General features: G+C 35.2%; 1 protein-coding gene across 4 annotated transcripts; it reads left to right on the top strand.

Annotated features, from left to right (window-relative positions):
• Window positions 1–2503: 2503 nt before the first annotated feature.
• On the top strand, window positions 2504–18030 carry LOC109791551 (uncharacterized). Of its 4 annotated transcripts, none has more exons than XM_083074703.1 (11): window positions 2504–2663; window positions 2779–2851; window positions 8976–9112; window positions 11155–11266; window positions 11381–11501; window positions 13653–14534; window positions 14678–14745; window positions 15586–16440; window positions 16599–16687; window positions 16757–16917; window positions 17579–18030. In XM_083074703.1, exons 3-11 carry the CDS (start codon window positions 9003–9005, stop codon window positions 17584–17586), a joined length of 2406 nt encoding a protein of 801 aa, XP_082930829.1. In that variant the 5' UTR covers window positions 2504–2663; window positions 2779–2851; window positions 8976–9002; the 3' UTR covers window positions 17587–18030. The 4 variants fall into 4 exon arrangements, with proteins under 4 accessions (XP_082930829.1, XP_082930831.1, XP_082930830.1 ...); XM_083074705.1 differs by having other exon boundaries at window positions 13674–14534; XM_083074704.1 differs by having other exon boundaries at window positions 8985–9112.
• Window positions 18031–18365: the final 335 nt, after the last annotated feature.

Below are 18365 nucleotides of genomic sequence, written 5' to 3' on the forward strand. Positions count from 1 at the left end.
CTCTCTCCTCTTGAAATTTCTCTTTCTCGCCTTTTAGCAGTTGATCCATCTTGCAAAACTTGTGATTCAAAGTTCGAAGCCAATAATCCCAAGTGGGAAGTGGTGTGGAGTCAATTAGAGTTGTCGTCTTCTCCTCTCCTCTTTTCGTGCGGATAATCAAGAGGTAAGGGAAGTTTTGTGATTGTCTTGATTGAAATGCATGTTGTTCTTAATGGTGAAATTGCATGTGTTGTTGGTACGCTTGATTTTTCTTGGGGAAGGTGTTGTGTTCTTGGTGAATGAGAGGTTTGATGATGAAAAATTGATGTATTGTTGATGCATGTCTTAGTTTCTTCAATTTATGAGCTTCATGTGACTATAATTGTAAGATTTGGATTTACATGCATGTTTTGGGTTTGGGTTGAGAGGATTTGAAGTTGTTCTTGATATTGTTGGTTTTTCTCAAAGTCGTGCATGTTTTCTAGGTTTTGGTCACTTAGAGTGCCATGGGGTCACTCCAAGCGAACTTGGGTGGTTGTTCAAATATGTTCTTTCACTTGGGTTGCTTAAAATGAATTTTGGTCACTCCGAACGAGTTTTTGAGTGCTTTGAGCGAATTTTGGTTGCTCATAATGAGTTATTGGTCGCTTCAAGTAAGCTAACCTCGCTAAAGTAAGTAGATGACTGAATTTGCTTTTGTGGCTTTGGAATCATCTAGAAAGGAGATTTAGAACTCCATTTATGACTTTTTTAATGACCAACGGTCAAACTGTCAGCATTTAGACAAATTGTTATGATTTTTGTGATTTTCAGTATTGTTGATGATGGAGTTAGAACTTGAAGTCTTCATAAGATTTGTAGATAACCTTTTTTTAGCTTTCATATGAGATAAAGATGAGTTTGATTAGATTAGTGTTGTGTGAAGGTTGTCATTGTATGATAATTGATTTTGGTAAGTTGTATGTTGATATATGTTGTATAATATTTTAAGTTGTCTTATATATAGTTGAAGGAGGATATATGAACTGTATTATGGGTGATATATGATGATGATTATGTTGTTAATTCGAATGGAGGTTTATGGATATGTTGCATATGCTAAATAATGTGTTTATTATTGTTGTTATGTTGAAAGTTAGAATGCATGTTGATAAATGATTGAGTTGTAAAGATGTAAGCTAGTATGATATTATGTTGTTGGGTGGTGAAGATGTAAGTTGAATGATATTTAAGCTGCAACGATGTATTATGATAAGTTATTAAACAGTTTAATTGCTAAGCATGTAGTTGTGATATATGTTTATGTTAAGATACGTAGAAACTAGAAGAAAGTTAAAGATGTTTTTAAATTTTAATATCTTATTGTGCAAATATACGTTGTGTTATTCTTAGTTGTCTCCGTTAGATTCTATGTGATATTCGTACGTAGGTAAGATCGATACACATGTGTATAAAAGTGATCATAAAATAGGAACAAGGTCGATTTATACTAAATACTAATTATCAATTGAGTAAATTACGAAGTTGAAGACTTAGTTCCTAACTAGGTATTAAAGGGTTGTGATATTTAGAAAATAGTCAATGAATTAATCATATAAAAAAATTTAGTATGATAAACTAATGTCATAATAGATTCATATACAAATTACTCTACCTTAATATAATATCATATTTCCTAGTTTAAATAGTGACCTGAGAAAATAATTTAATTTATATTAATCATTGTTTTTGAATCTTTGACTATAATGTCAACTATTATTTCTAACTTTAATGTCAATTTTTGTTTTTCGGTATTATATCAATCACTGTAATTTGATAAGACTTAAACTAGTTTTATATTTTTTGTTTTGGATTACATGCAAAAAAATAATAATAATAAAGGAAAAAAACACAAAAGAATCAAAAGAAACAAAAGAAAAAGTGAGTCCAGCAACATAAGAAAAACTAGCCCCCCATATGAAACAAAGTTCCCGTCATTCACAAGGACATCCATAAAATAACTCCCTATAATTGCTTAGTAGTTAAGTATCTATAACAAGATGCAGTCCAATAAATAATTACTTCTTTTTTTTTCTCACTGAATGCGGTCCAATAGTTACTAGATGCTTAGTAGTTAAGTATTTATAATCTATGAAATTAATTAATAAAAGAGATTGTGTTATTTAGTGTATATTTTTGAATAATTTTATTTTTATAATTTTTTTATGTAAAATTTATTTTATAATTATTTATATTTTTTATTTTAAAAATAATTCAAGAATGTGCGAAATATCCTTTTATTCTAGTAATATATAAAAATCATTCATCATTTTATGTAAATAATTTTTGAGATTTTTTAATTTTTTTATTTAAATATTTTATTTCTTTTGTTAAAAAGGTAAGTGAAAATCTAATTTAATTTCATAAAATTAATAAAAATTATTTTTCACTTATATTTATTATTATTATTATTATTATAAAAAAATATCCAACAGACCCTTCCCACTTTGACGATCGAGCGTGAAGATTGTATAGAGTTGATACTAGATGATTATTTTATTTAGCCTATATAAGGCACCGTGCTGTACAAGAGAATCATCGATTTGAGTAGCAATTAAAGTAAGTTAGAGAAGTAATAATCAAATTCTCTTCTTCTCTCTCACTTTCGTTTCCGCTGCTTGAGATTGGTATCCCACTGAAAACAGGCAAGGATAAGCCCTCTTTCTTATAAATATAAATATGTATATGAATCTGTGTTTTTAGCGTGAAAATTAGGTTATAAAGTGAGATTGATTTCACAATTAATTTTGGATTTGGAAGAGAATTAGGCCCAACAAACCACCCTTCGGAGGAGATCGTCGCCGGACCAACGATTCCTCTCTCCGCCACCACGGTACCGTCTCTCCTTCGTGTCTTTCGTTTATTCGATTCGCTTCCGTCAATTTATATATCGCTATTTCATTATCATATTCTCGCTGATTTTCATTGAATGCCTCGCTCTGTGTGTGTGAATGGTGATGCTGGAATTGGAATTTCACGATTGTTGAATTGTCTAATGTTAACTCAGATCAGATTGTATAGAGTGCAAAAGGATAGAAACATATCTAAGAGCACTTCTTATTCACAAATGAAAAACAGCCAAGTTTATAGACTTAGCTCTACAACTGAATTCCTAGAAAATAGCCAAATAACCCACGTCTAACAGCATATTCCTAGTTGTGGGAAAACAGATTAACTGAAACACATAAAAAACAGAAATATAAAATTTCAAAATAGATTTCTTAAACTAAAAATCTTCTGACTCAGTCAACAATTCCTCCCTTAAACTGCATGCTCCTTGCAGCAGTTTATTTCAGAATCTTCAAGCATGCCTAGAGCACTTCGTAGGCGCTGGAAATCTTCAACCTTCAGAGGCTTCGTCATAATATCTGCTAACTGATTTTTGGTACTACAGAAATTCAGCTCAATAACACCATCATTGCATAAATTTCTCAAGAAGTGAAATCTAACATCAATATGTTTACTTCTTCCATGCAAAACTGGGTTTTTGGATAATTTAATTGTAGAAACATTATCACAAAACATCACAGTAGCTCCAACCTGATAGTGATCAAGATGCTCCAAAATTCTTCTCAGCCAAACACATTGACAAGCACATAATGCAGCTGCTATAAATTCTGCTTCTGTTGTGGATAGGCTAACCACCGGTTGTTTCTTTGAAACCCATGAAATCACACCACCAGCCAAAAGGAAAGCATAACCAGATGTGCTTTTCCTATCTTCAAGATCTCCTGCATAATCACTATCAGTGTAAGCAAATAATTCTTCATTTATTCCAGCCTTGTAGAAAATTCCCAGATTTTGAGTGCCTTGTAAATATCTCAAAATCCGCTTTGCTGCTATGAAGTGACTCTCCTTTGGATGCTCCATCAAACGACTAATCAAACTAACAGAATGTGCAATATCCGGCCTTGTAGCTGTAAGATACATAAGGCTTCCTACAAGTTGTTTATATATAGTACTGTCAACCTCTGTTCCTTTATCTTCTTTCAGCAACCTAGTACCTGGAGCAATAGGATTCTTCACTGAATTGCAATCAGACATATCAAATCTGTTCAACATATCCTTAATGTATTTTTTCTGCCCAATGTAAATTCCAGTACAGCTCTGCAAAACTTCAATGCCTAGAAAATATCTCATCTTGCCTAAATCAGTCATTGCAAATTCATTCATCATTATAGTCTTAAACTCTTGAAACATCAACTCATCACTACCAGTATATATAAGATCATCTACATAAAAACACACAATTAAAATTTCACTTCCCTCCTTCTTCAAAAATAAAGTGTGCTCATAAGGACATTTTAGAAAACCGTTAGTTACAAGATGAGACTCCAACTTACTGTACCAGGCTCTCGGAGCCTGCTTAAGTCCATACAAAGCCTTTTTGAGCTTGTATACTTGATGTTCACGTCCTTGACATACATACCCCGGTGGTTGCTCTAAATAGACATCTTCATTGATTTCTCCATGCAGGAAGGCTGATTTAATATCAAGCTGATAAATACTCCATCTTTTTGTTGCTGCAATTGCAATAACAGTCCTGACAGTTTCAAGACGAGCTACCGGTGCAAAAATCTCCCCGTAATCTATGCCTTCCTCTTGAGTGTAGCCTTTTGCTACAAGTCTAGCCTTGAATTTGTCAATCTCCCCTGTTTCCTTCAATTTAGTCTTGAAAATCCACTTGACACCTATGACTTTGCAATTTGATGGTGGATCAACCAGCTGCCAAGTATCATTTCTTTGAATAGCTTGAATTTCAGCATCCATTGCATTCCTCCAATGCTGACTTTTTGATGCTTGATTGTATGTTACTGGATCCGCACCAGCAAACATGGCAAAATTCATGGCATCTTCCTCAGTTAGAGCATCACCTGTGACATAATCTCTCATCCATGTTGGTGGTCTTCTAGTCCTCCCTTGATCATGAGATTCTGAAGCTGCTGGAACAGAATAATCAGGCACATTTGAGGATGAGTTTGTTGTTGTTGCACTGGAAGTCGCAGCTGTATCATTAGATTTGTCTTGAGTTTTCTCCTCAGCTACTTGTGAAGACTCTTCCAAAGGATTCAACTCACCCGTATCAAGTATACTACTGTTTTTAGCTTCACTCCAATCCCAAGCAGCATCTTCCTGAAATTTAACATCTCTACTAATCAAAATTTTCTTCTTGACGGGATCATAAAGCTTGTAGGCCTTAGATTCCTCGCTTACACCCAACAACACACATTTGGTACTTTTGTCATCAAGTTTACTCCTTTGCTGGTTATGTACGTAAACATATCCAATGCAGCCAAAGATCCTGAAGTAAGAAACAGACGGCTTGATTCCGCTCCATGCCTCCTCGGGTGTGATGTCTTTTACAGCAAGAGTGGGGCTTCTGTTCAGAACATGGACTGCCCACATTACAGCTTCTGGCCAAAATGCTTTTGGAACTCCTTTTTCTCCCAAAACACTCCGAACCATATTGATAATAGTTTGATTTTTCCTTTCCGCCACACCGTTCTGTTGTGGTGTATATGAAGCTGTGAGTTGTCTTTGAATTCCCTGTTCATTGCAAAATTCAACAAACTCCTTGGAGAGGTACTCTCCCCCTCTGTCAGTTCTCAACATTTGAATAGGAACACCAGCTTGTTTTTCAACTAGTGCTTTAAACTTCTTAAATACACCAAATGTTTCACTTTTCTCAAAAAGGAAATATACCCAAACTTTTCTGCTTAAATCATCGGTAAAAGTGAGTATGTACCTTTTATTTCCATTAGAGGTAGGACTAATGGGACCACAAATGTCAGAGTGAATTAGTTGCAGCAATTGAGAAGCACGCCAATTACTCTGTCGTGGAAAAGGGTCTCTTTGATGTTTTCCTTTGAGACAATGTTCACAGAGATGAGTTGGTGGCGTTAAGGAGGGCAGTCCTTTTACCATATTAAACTCCAATAAAGTTTTCAGCCCGCTGTAACTCAAGTGCCCATACCGAGAGTGCCAAACTTCTGCAGGTGGCACTGAACTAACCTGAAAGCAAGGTTGAGAAACTCCAGATTTAACATAGACAGCAAACATACGATTGGTAGTCATAGAGGTTTCAAAAATAATCCTCTTTTCTTGAAACACTCTACACTTATTTTGCTTCATCTCAACAGTCAATCCTTTCTCTTGAAGTTGCCCCACACTGAATAAATTATTTTTCAGTTCAGGCACATAAAATACATCTCTAACCAAATGCACAACTCCATTAATTAAAAGTTTTACAGTACCCTTCCCAGCCACTTTTAGAGAATAATTATTCCCTAATTTCACTTCATCAGAAAAAGAAAAATCAAAGGAGGAGAACCAATCTTTTCTACCTGTCATGTGGTTACTACAACCTGAGTCAATAAACCACATGTCTTGTGGATTTGATTTTCCATCTGATGAGAGTTGTGCCATCAGTAACACCGCTTCCTCATCGACCTCAACATAATTTGCTTTGCTGTCTTGTGGTTTCTTTGGGCATTCATATTGAAAATGCCCAAAATCATGGCAGTGATAGCATTCTATCATCGTCTTGTCCACGTATCTGCCTCCTCTGCCTCTACCTCTTCCTTGAACATTTCCACCTCGAAAAACTCTTCTTCCACGTCCACGTCTAGCACCTGTCTCATCTTGCGCAACCTTTAACACTTGCTCGTCTTGCGCATTGTGGCCATTTATCTGTTGCTCGTGAACTAACAAGCTACTTTGGAGTTCATCTACAGTCATGGTGTCCAAATCATGAGATTCTTCAATGGAACACACTACATAATCGTACCTTGAGATCATTGAGCGGAGAATCTTCTCAATGACATTAAGATCAGACACCCGTTCACCATACATCCTCATCTTATTTGCAATTGTGAGAGTTCGAGCAAAATAGTCATTAACTGATTCTCCGTTCTTCATCTGCAAAATCTCCCATTCACGTCGGAGGGCTTGAAGTTGTGCTCGCTTTACTCTAGCAGTGCCCTGGTATTTTTGTTTTAAAGAATCCCAAATCTCCTTCGATGTCTCCTTCTTCAAGATCGTTTCAAGCACAGCTCGATCAATTGCTTGAAATAAATAATTTTTTACTTTTAAATCTTTTAACTTGAGCTCCTCCACAGTCTTCTTCTCGTTCTCTGTTAATTCAGCTTCTGCTGCATGTTTGGGAATCCCTGGATCTATAAGATTCCAATATTCTTTTGACCTTAAGAAGTTCTCCATGAGCATTGCCCAATGATCATAATGCTCATTCAATTTTGGAATTGCAGGTTGCACAAAATTGCCATCCGTAGCCATGATTTGAAGTCTACTGCTTCTTGCTATAGTGAACCTGGCTCTGATACCAGATGTTAACTCAGATCAGATTGTATAGAGTGCAAAAGGATAGAAACATATCTAAGAGCACTTCTTATTCACAAATGAAAAACAGCCAAGTTTATAGACTTAGCTCTACAACTGAATTCCTAGAAAATAGCCAAATAACCCACGTCTAACAGCATATTCCTAGTTGTGGGAAAACAGATTAACTGAAACACATAAAAAACAGAAATATAAAATTTCAAAATAGATTTCTTAAACTAAAAATCTTCTGACTCAGTCAACAATTAATCCTGTGCTTTTGAAAATAAACGGAGAATCTGCATGGAAATCATGTGTTGAGTGTAATAGAATGTGAGGAGGAAGCCAAGGTTTGAGGAATTGACTAAGGAAAAAAAATATAAAGAAAGAAAATCGAAGTAGAGGAGAACGGATACAAACAAAGCCTTTTGTTCTTTGTTCTAGACTTTAGTTACTTAAGATGAAAACGACTTTAGGGAATTATAACATGAAGAACGGACGGACAAACACTGACACAGTTAGTTTATAAGTGAGTTGTCAATTTGATTGATTTATTTTATTTTGTTTTTATAAAAGTCAACATTTGCGATGAGAAATGAGATAACCATCGTGCTATTCTTCGTTTTGGAATTATCTTTGTGTCAATTTTAAACTCTAAATTTCTGCATAATGTGTAAGTTGTAACTGAGGTTGCAATTTGGTTTCTTTGTTGAAATAATCCGATAACTAAATTTTCAGCACAATGTGTAATTTTTAAATAATGACGCAGTTGTATCTATGTTGAACTCGAATCATTCAACAACTTTAATCAGTCAAGATTTATTAAAATTTTAATGTTCTGTGTGTTTTAGATAATTTATAAATATACCTGTTGCAAAAGGTCCTATGAGTTTCAGTTTCTTTGGCACTTGTTAGACACTTCCCATATGTCTATCCTCCCATATGGATAAGGTTTCGTCACTTATTTATTCCGATATTGTATTTGGTTAAGCTTTTCTTTCATAGTCTTCAAATGAAGCATCTTGCTTCCTAAGCTTCCTTGGAAAATTCAGATCTCCTTGAATGGTGAAGTCTTTTGTTTGCACAGTGATTCTTAGTAAAATTAGCACACATACAGCTTCATAGACCAGCAGAGAGTTGTCTGTTTTATGTGGTTCTAGTTCAGAAAGAGCCACTTATTTTTATATCAGTGATGCCAGTTTAGTTAGGAGTTATGGGGAAATATTGAATTTGGCCACATTTGGACAAACAATTTTATTTAACATTTATTGAATATGTTTATTTTTATATACTTGATTTGATAAGTTTTACAGTGAAACTTATTGAAATAAGCTAAAAGAATTTATAAGTCACTTTTGTACACTTAACCAAACACCTGTAAAATGTTTGATGATTAAATAAGTCCAAATAAACTCATGGAAACTCTTCCAAATGTGCCTTATTTCTTCTGGGTCTATAGTTCATGTTGATTAACCTCAGAGATTTTGGAAATTGAAAGAAGCGAGAATGTTACTAGCAAGCCATAGCAACAGTGGAGATATATAATTTCTCTTGTATATATATGTCCCCCCTTTACATGTTTTCCTTTTAAAATCTGATTTGATTAGAACATTCTTGTATAGGTGCTCCAGGGAGGGAGTTTGAATTTGATGGATTCCAGTAATTGGAGAACTAATCAAGGAACTAACCCCACTATGGATACAAGTGATTGGAGAGCTCAATTACCACCTGAAGCACGCCAAAGAATTGTCAACAAAATGTAAGCTTCAATTTCAATACTGTATCACTGAGGTTATTTGGATACAAGTGTTTTTTTTACTGGTTGTTGCATGTCAAAATAAATTTAATAAGTGAATACTTTATCTTAAAATTGACAACATTTCCAAAATGGTTTGCTTTTTTAGCCAAAGGGTTATAAATAGTGCATTATACTGCCACAGGGTTATCATTTAAGAGGATTTATACCGTTTTTGGGGCCAGCTGCTACGTGCTGCTATCTAGGATTTAAAATATTGGTTTGCCATGTAGAGAAGCAATTTTATCCAAGAAAATAGAAATACAAAGTGGTGGAAGAACTAAAACAAACGTGAGACAAACAACACCTTTCTGTGTAATTTTCTTATTCTTTTGAAGTACACAACTTTGCTCCAAATTGTATTTGATATCTGAACAACAATAGTCAAATATATTCATTATCTTTTGCCAAATGAATGTTGTTAATTTGAATCACTACTATATTGAATTTTAATGTTGTATTCAAGTTCCATGCACAAGTTTTAGTATGATTGTAATTGGATTAGTGTTGTTAAATAGCCGTTATGGCGGCGCCATAACGGTATGGCGGCGGCGGCCGCGATCCGTTATGGCCGTTTAGGCTGTGTATGGCGGGGATCTGCCATTTTGAAGATGGCGGCCGTTACGGCCGTTAAGGCGGGTTAGGCATGGCGGTCCATGGCGTGAATGGCGGACATGGCGCCATTTTGGACCATTTTTTTTTTATTTTTTTTGTTTGGGCCATTTTTTTTTCTTTTTTGGTTTGGGCTTGAGTTTCTTTCCCCGGTTGGGCACCTAACACATAAAATAGGGTTGCAGAAACCCTAATACATAATAGCCTCTCTTCCGTGCAACCCGCGGCTGCTCCGACAAGACCCCCTGCCACCGTCGCCTCCGCCTGCCACCATCGTCTCCGACGCAGCTGCCACCGTCGCCTCCGACGCGGCCGCCACCGTCACTTACGACGTGACTTTCTTCTCCCCCTCCGCGTGCACCATTGTCGTGCCACGCTAACCTCCCTGCGAGCCACCATCACCTCCGAGCGCGCCACCGTCACCTCTGAGCGCGCCACCGCTACCTCCAATGAGACTTTCTTCCTCCTGGTACTTCCTCCGCGCGTGATAGATTCTCCCTCCGCACACCTCCTCCTTTGAGTTCTGCCATCGCCGTTGCCATTTAATCTTTTTGTTGGTTAGGAATTTATGTTTCTTTATGATGACTATTACTAGATTATGAATGCCATGAATTTTAGATTGTTATATTGTTGGTTTTAATATGTGTTTGTTATTTTTCTGTTTTTGCATCATATTATATATATATATATATATTTATTTATTTTTTTGTCCGCCATGATGTCCGCCATAGACCGCCATGGCATCCGCCATGACAATATGGCACTTAAAGGTCCTTGTCGCCATCCGCCGTATAACCTTATTGATAACCTTGAATGGATGTTAATTTTATTATTATTGTTTACAATTTACTATACTAATTGTTTGGTGTTGCATTGCACAACTTCTTGGAATAAACATTCTTCGAATGGTGAGCAGTTGGTTTGTCCTCCTTAGCACTTCTCTTTCATTTATTTTGGATATTTGGAAAGAGAAGGGAGAACAATGTTTTGCGAGTTTGATGTATTTGTAAGACTTTGGAGCTTTTGGTTAGAGTCTTAGAGAGTAGTGCCATTATAATTAAACAAAAAATCTGTCTTTGAGTGTACCACTTTAGGATTTTGCATTTGGTTCCTCCAATTTTGGTCACAGATGGATATTTAGAAACATTGGGTGGAAGGTGATTGTTGCTAAATACCTTATATCCTGAGAAGATGTTATTAAGATCATCATGGTAACCCATTAATCCTACTATTGCTCTTGTGAGTTTGGTGGGTCCCGGGTAGGGTGTTTCTCTGATTATTTCATCAACTTTTTACAGCTAATCATGTTCTGTCTTTTAAGGATTGGCTGATATTCTTAACATATCCATCGCTTGCATTTCTAAGTATGAAACTATTTTTGTTTTGTTTTGTAGAATGGACACATTAAAAAAACATCTTCCTGTTTCTGGTCCTGATGGATTGCATGAACTTCGGAAGATTGCTCAAAGGTTTGAAGACAAGATTTTTACTGCTGCTATAAGCCAGGTACATTCATTTTGAGAATTGAGGAGCCTCCATTTCATTTATGGTTACCTATGGAAATGTATACAGTTAAAAAGATTGATGGCTTGAGACAGCATTGGTGTTCCCTCTTTGCAGCCTGATTATCTTCGGAAAATATCTTTAAAGATGCTCACAATGGAAAATAAATCCCAAAATACCTTGGGTAGCAATATGCCACCAAATCACGTTGGCCCTAGCAATGAACCTCCTGATCAAGGTTAGCATTTAATACCATTGATTTGGTGATTATATTATGATATGGTACCAAAGTGTCAAACCCTAATTATTTCTGTATAAATATTGGAAACAGTGTATTCAACTCTCCTGAACTTTGGGGCATTTGAAAACTACTACCACGATCTTTAAAGTTGTCTCAATTATTCCCTAAAATTTTGTCATTAATCTTATAGATCTTTCCATTTAACCTTTTATTAAATCCTTACCAGAGGTGCCATGTAGCAGATTTGAAGTCCTCCATTTCTATGTAATTGGTGCCTTTATTAATGTATTTAAATTCTACTTTTCTAACTTACAAAATGCAACGCTTGATAGCAGGAAATTTGTGACCAATATGCAAAGTTTAGCTTTCAAAAAATTAAAATCAATTTGTTTGACTTGCTGGAGGATCTCATTGTCAATGCTTCTGTACTTCACAGAGAGTAAAATCCTCTTTTTGTTTCTATAACCTTACACCACGAAGCACAGTGCTCCAACTCAAGCAAACCGGAGAGTGACTGCAGCATGTTGCAGCAAATGCCACCTTGTGTCACTGAAGAATGTACCAACAAACACTGTTATCAAATAATCGTTATGACCTTGCCATAAAGGTATAATGTGGTGATTTTGATTTTGAATCCCTCTACGAATCACTATCCATTATTTCCCGTTATATGGCAGTGTCTGCCATATCCACCATAGCCATGGCTTTGTTGTGCTTATGGCGGAACTTCGCATCCTTTTTTTCCTTTTCTTGTCTTCTCTCTTGTGAAGCTCCTAAGTTGTGACCAAACAACTCCATTAAGCCTTCTTAGGCCACCACCCTTGCTTGCAACCTAAACCATGGCGGCTTGAGCTTCGGAAATTTTTCCGGAAAACAAATTCGGCACAACCCATATGAGTTCCTTTTGTTTTTCTTTTCTTCTTCCTTCCATTTCTTTCTTTTTGTTGTTTGTTTTTCATCTTTTCATCATTTCTTCAGATGTTCCTCATCTCTTTCTCTCTCTTTTTTGTTTTGTCTCTTATTCTCTGTGTGACTGTTCTTGTTCTTCATTTGTTCAATGTTTTTGTGCTCTGGCTTTTCAAAATTTTGGAATTTAGTTCTCCATTTTTTAGAATTTCATTATCATGTTCTCTGTTATGTTATTTTTTTTATTAAACCTATAATGTTGTTCCCAATTCTATTTTACTTATAGCACAATGTTAAGCAGTACGCACCCAACATTAAAGTCATGCATCCAAAAACTTTTTTTATTTTTTTATTTTTATTTTATATATAATACTTTTGTCTGCCAAAAGCTGCCACACCATCCACCATATGTTTATAGTAGATTGTTGGTTCAATGTCTTAAGCCATTATCCGTTATTGATAACCTTGCCAACAAATACAAATGATCACACAAGAAGCTAAAAAGCATGTAATTATAACAAAATTTTGCTGCTATATGATGTTTAAGTCGTAAGTAGTTACAATTGTTGGGATTCAAAGGATGTGGAAGATAAAACTTAATCAGTTTTTGATGATGAGAAAGTGAGCATTGACTTTGATATGATGATTTTCATTGATCAGTGCGGAAGAAAACCATTCTCTTTGTAGTTGTTTATTTATTTCCGAATTTTGTATTATTTTTAGTAATGGAAATTACTGAAATTAGATAAAATTGAACTTAAATAATAAATTACTGAATGGATGGTTGATATTTTTCCACATGGCTTTCTGTTAAATATTTAGTCAAGCATAAAAGTAGTTATCTACTGGAGTAGTAGTTAAAAATTAGGGACTGGTTGGGATGACTTTAAAGTTCATCATGTCACTTTACATTTTACAAATGCCCCAAAATTTAAGGGAGCCAAATACACTTTACCGTTGTATATTTGATTAAATTTTGTCATCCAGTTGTTTTAGTAATTATTCTGATTTTTTGAACTGTTCATGTTTGTAAGCTGATGATATTAATACTATACAATATCCTTTGGCTTGAAATTTAATAAATGAATAAAGTTTTTACTTATTGGCCATTATATTATCCTTGTCTTTTGTATAATTTTATTTCTTTCTTCTGAATTTTTATGTTCATATTCTCCTTGTTTTATTAAAATTGTATCATACTCATGTTATATTGTGATCAATATTTTTTTTCTTCTCACCCAGGCCAACAATTTTTTTTCATAGGACTTGTTTTGCAGCCTCAAGTTCAAAATCATGGGCAACAACATTCTATTCCTTTGCCTAATCAGCTCCAGCCACATCAGAAGCTTCTATCTCAAAACATTCAAACTAATGTTGCGTCTCAACCTAACCTTGCACCTGTATCTAGTCTATCCCTGACTCCCAGCCAAAATATTGTCCAGAATTCCAACATACAGAATATACCTGGGCCAAATTCAGTTGGGAGCACTATTAGCCAAAATTCCAACTTACAGAATATGTTTGCTGGTTCTCAGAGACAAATGCCAGGAAGGCAGCAGATTGCTCCCCCACAGCAACAGCTGCAAGCACAAAATCAACAACAATATCTTTACCAACAGCAGCTTTTGAAGCAGAAACTCCACTTGCAATCTCTGATGCTGCTGCAGCAGCAGCAACAACATAACCTTCTGCAACGAAATCAGTTGCAATCTTCTCAGCAATCTGTCATGCAAACTTCATCTGTTATGCAGCCCTCCATGATGCAAACACCTTCTCTATCTAGCCTTCCACAGAATCAGCAGTCTACTAATGTTCAACAGTCAACGCAGTCCATGCAGCAGCAACATTCACAAGTTATCAGGCATCAACAACAAAAACCGTTGACTCAACAGGAACAACAGCTTATGGGGCCTCAGTCAAATACAACAAACATGCAACACACACAGATGCTTGGGCAACAGAACAATGTTGGTGATATACAGCAATCACAGAGGATGCTTTCACAACAGAATAATCTTGCGAACATGCAACAGCGACAGCAACAGTTAATAAATCAGCTAAATGTTCTTGATCAACAAAAACAGTTATATCAATCTCAAAGAACTCTTGCAGAAACATCAGCAAGTATGTACTTACGTCCACATATTTCTATATGTCATTATATTTTTTTGGGAGCTAATAGTAGCTATATTAGTAAATGCAAGTACTTTTCCACATTTTTTAAGCATTGTATGTTCATGCATATTTTCATTCTATACCTATTGTAGCTTCTCTGGATTCTACAACACAGACTGCACAACCAAGTGGGGTAGATTGTCAAGAAGTGTACCAGAAGGTACAATGTCATTTTTCTTATTGCTTTTATTTCCTTCTATTTGCACTGATTTCCCTAATTTCCGTAATTAGGATATATTACGATATACTTGATTCCCTTTAAATCCTGTGTTACATATTCTATATATATTATAATTAGTAGTTGTACAGTTGTACTTCTGTTAAAAAATAATTAGTAGTTGTTTGTACTATAATCAATTGATATTCAGATATTTTCTCTTTAAAGTTGGTATAAGAGCTTTCAATCTTGGGACTGAGAGTTACTACTTCCTTTTCTCATAACCCTAGACTGCCTTCATAGCTTCCACACCTTTCTCTTTAAAGTTGGTATAAAAGCTTTCAATCTTTGGAGTGGGAGACAGTACTTCCTTTTCTCATGACCCTAGACTGCATTCATAGCTTCCACACCTTTCATCAATTTTGTTTTCTTTTATTGGCTTTTTTTTTCTCCAATAGGTCAGTTTTTTTGGCTGTTTTTTTTTATATTTTTTTTTATAAAGTTGTTTCTGTAATGACTCGGTAGGTCACTATGTTTACTATAGTATGACTACTACTACGCAGCAGAAAGGTAAAACAATATACAACTAGCTTAAGGTTATCATGCATATTGTTATACATATAAAGAAGAAAGATAAAACATATCACGTATGCATATACAATATATATAACATATACCAAGGTATATACTTAACCCTACTCGCCAGTCAAGTGACTATATAAAGACCTAGTCACCACCAAAAGACATTACAAAAGGAATCATCTCCAAGCATGACTTGCTGCCAACTAACTAAGCAATTTTGTTAATCATGTCTTAATCTCATACTAAGTATGATTATTGCAGTTCCACCCACAAAACTATGCTGCTACTCAACAGACCAACATTAGTTCCTTATTGTCGCAAGGTGGGGCAAACATGATTCAACCAAATGCCCTTTGGTCAGGTTCTAGTGAACTTCAACACCTACTGAAGCTTCAGCAGGAACAACAGATGCTGCAGAGTCAACAATTTAAACAACAATATCAGCTGCAACAACAATTGCCGCAGAGGCAGCTCCTGCAGCAGCAGCAGCAACTACACTATCCAGCAAAGCCACAACTATCTGCACAATTTCAAACACATCAAATGCCTCAGCTTCACAAAATGAATGATATAAATGATATCAAAATGCAACCAGGAATGGGTGTTAAGCCAGGAGTCTTTCAGCAACATCTTACATCAGGTCAACACTCAGCATATTCCCATCAACAGCTGAAACAAGGGAGTGCATTTCCAGTTTCTTCACCACTACTACTTCAGGTTACATCTCCTCGGGTTCAGCAGCACTCATCCCCCCAGTTTGAACAGCAAAATCATCTGCCATTTAAAACAAAACTTGGAACTCCTCTGCAATATTCTAATTCACCCTTTGTGGGACCTACCCCTTCACCCCCTTTGTCTCCATCTCCTATGCCAGGAGAATTTGAGAAGTCCATTCCTTGTGTTTCATCAATATCAAATGCTGCAAATATTGGACATCAACAAACAAGGGTTGCAGTAGCGCCAGCTCAATCACTTGCCATTGGGATTCTTGGGATATCAGCCTCTCCTTTATTGACAGAATTCAGTGATCCAGATGGTGTGCTCGGTAATGCTTTAGCCGCCACTTCTGGGAAGTCAACTGTTACAGTGCAGCCTGTTGAACACTTAATTAATGTGGTTAGTATAAAAGCTTGTCTGATGCTAGCTTGATCGATTGTGTGCCTAAATTTTGACTGGATTTGATAAATTAAAGAATGAAAAGGTTCCTTTAATTATTTTATTGCTATATTCCTGGAATTATACATGACAAATTTATGTCTAAATCATGATTCTAGGCAAAATCAATGTCTCCTAGGACAGATCACTGTCGAAAGACTTATACAAAATCATTCATATTCCTCTCACTCTTCGTGATCATGACAATGTAAGTCATCTTTTCCTTCCCATTACATGTTTGAATCCACGCATGTTTGTGCTGACTTCTACATTGCAGAATTGGAGGGACTTTTCTTTATAATGGAATAGAGAAATTCCAAGCTACTGCAAGGGATGTATCAGATGTTCTGGTGTCAAGAGCAAATACAGTAGCTGATGTTATTCATAAGGTATTGGTCGATCTTGAAGCGGCTAAGAACGTTAAAGGGTGCATAAACAGTAAGTTTATTACTTCATTCTGAACCTTTACAAGTTTTTTGTTTTAGCATCATGCAAGGCTTAGAAAATATGTGGTGTATTGCTTTATACTCATTAAAACTTTCGGTGCATTGTTGATTCACCTCATATATCAAATTTTTTGCATAAGCTATATTTGGGTTGTTAGAAAAAGAGTAAATAGTACAAGTAGTGTCGACATAAAGAATTTTAGCGTCATCTTTTGATCACAATGTGTCATGTATAATAAGTTTGTTGGTGTACTTTTATAATATATATATATATATATTTCATGTCAATGATGATTTGTAATTGAATGATTGACAACTCATGGCATATAAATTAGAGTAAATTATACTAATACCTCCTAAAGTTACATGAAATATGAAATTGCATTGATACTCTTGTTTTTCAACGGTTATGGCAACCCTCTTTATAATAAGTCACAATGTAATGAAGAGTAGTTATTGTAAAAGTAAAATTGTAGGGATGTTTATCCATTCTCACAAAACCCTAAATCCTAAATTTCATTTGTGTAATTTACTCTAGAAATTTTATTCAACAAATTTCTCCTTTCTCTTCATCTGCTAAACAATATTTATGTTTATAAGCTATAATTGGAGTATGGTATTGGTAACTATGATGGTTTTTAATTAATGGGCAGGCTTATGAAAAATTTATGTGATCTCCAACTGGTGTTTGCATGAGCACGGGGAGATTGACTCGTTCCCTCTACTCAAAGGTTACGGTGGCTACCAACTCGAGTGACACACTATGTCTAAATGGTCCACTCTTGGCTTGATTAGTGGATTGTTCCTTTGTTGTGGACACATTTGATCAAATAAGTAAGACAAATTGTCCACCATTTAGGCGATACAATAATAAGGGCTTCATACGCTTGGTGTTGGTTTCAGTTGTAGTTATGTTTTCTTTGATTTTGTGGGTAGTTTTTGTAGGAGAAAGAAGACTTCAAATATCTTCAAAAAGTTTGAAGAGAACACATGTTAATGGGATGTAGTTTTCCAATATGTAGCTTGTGTTTCTTTTTATTTTCATAAATATGATTCATGTAATGTCTTAAAATTGATAATTAAAGACTAATATGTATTTGTTAGACATGGTTTTAGCAAGTGCATGAGTATTTAAGTATTGGTGAGAATATGTGTTGGAGATTTCACATCGACTAGGAATAAGGTCTTAATAGTATATATAAGTAGGGAATAATCATCACCTTAAAGTTGAGTTAAGTTTTTGACTCATTTTCTTATGATAGTTTTTGTTGTGATTTAAGAATTGTGTGTTAATATTCAGTACATATAATTCTTATTTATAATAAAAAAAAATAAGGATTTATATTATATGATATGATTAGTTAATCTATTTTCACAATATCTTAACATTGCTCTTTAAGCTAGAGTATATATATCATATGTACCAAGTTTGTTACAAAT

Source organism: Cajanus cajan, chromosome 5 (genome assembly GCF_000230855.2).
Source record: "Cajanus cajan strain Asha chromosome 5, NIPB_CcT2T_4, whole genome shotgun sequence".
In the NCBI taxonomy this organism is placed as follows: domain Eukaryota; kingdom Viridiplantae; phylum Streptophyta; class Magnoliopsida; order Fabales; family Fabaceae; genus Cajanus; species Cajanus cajan.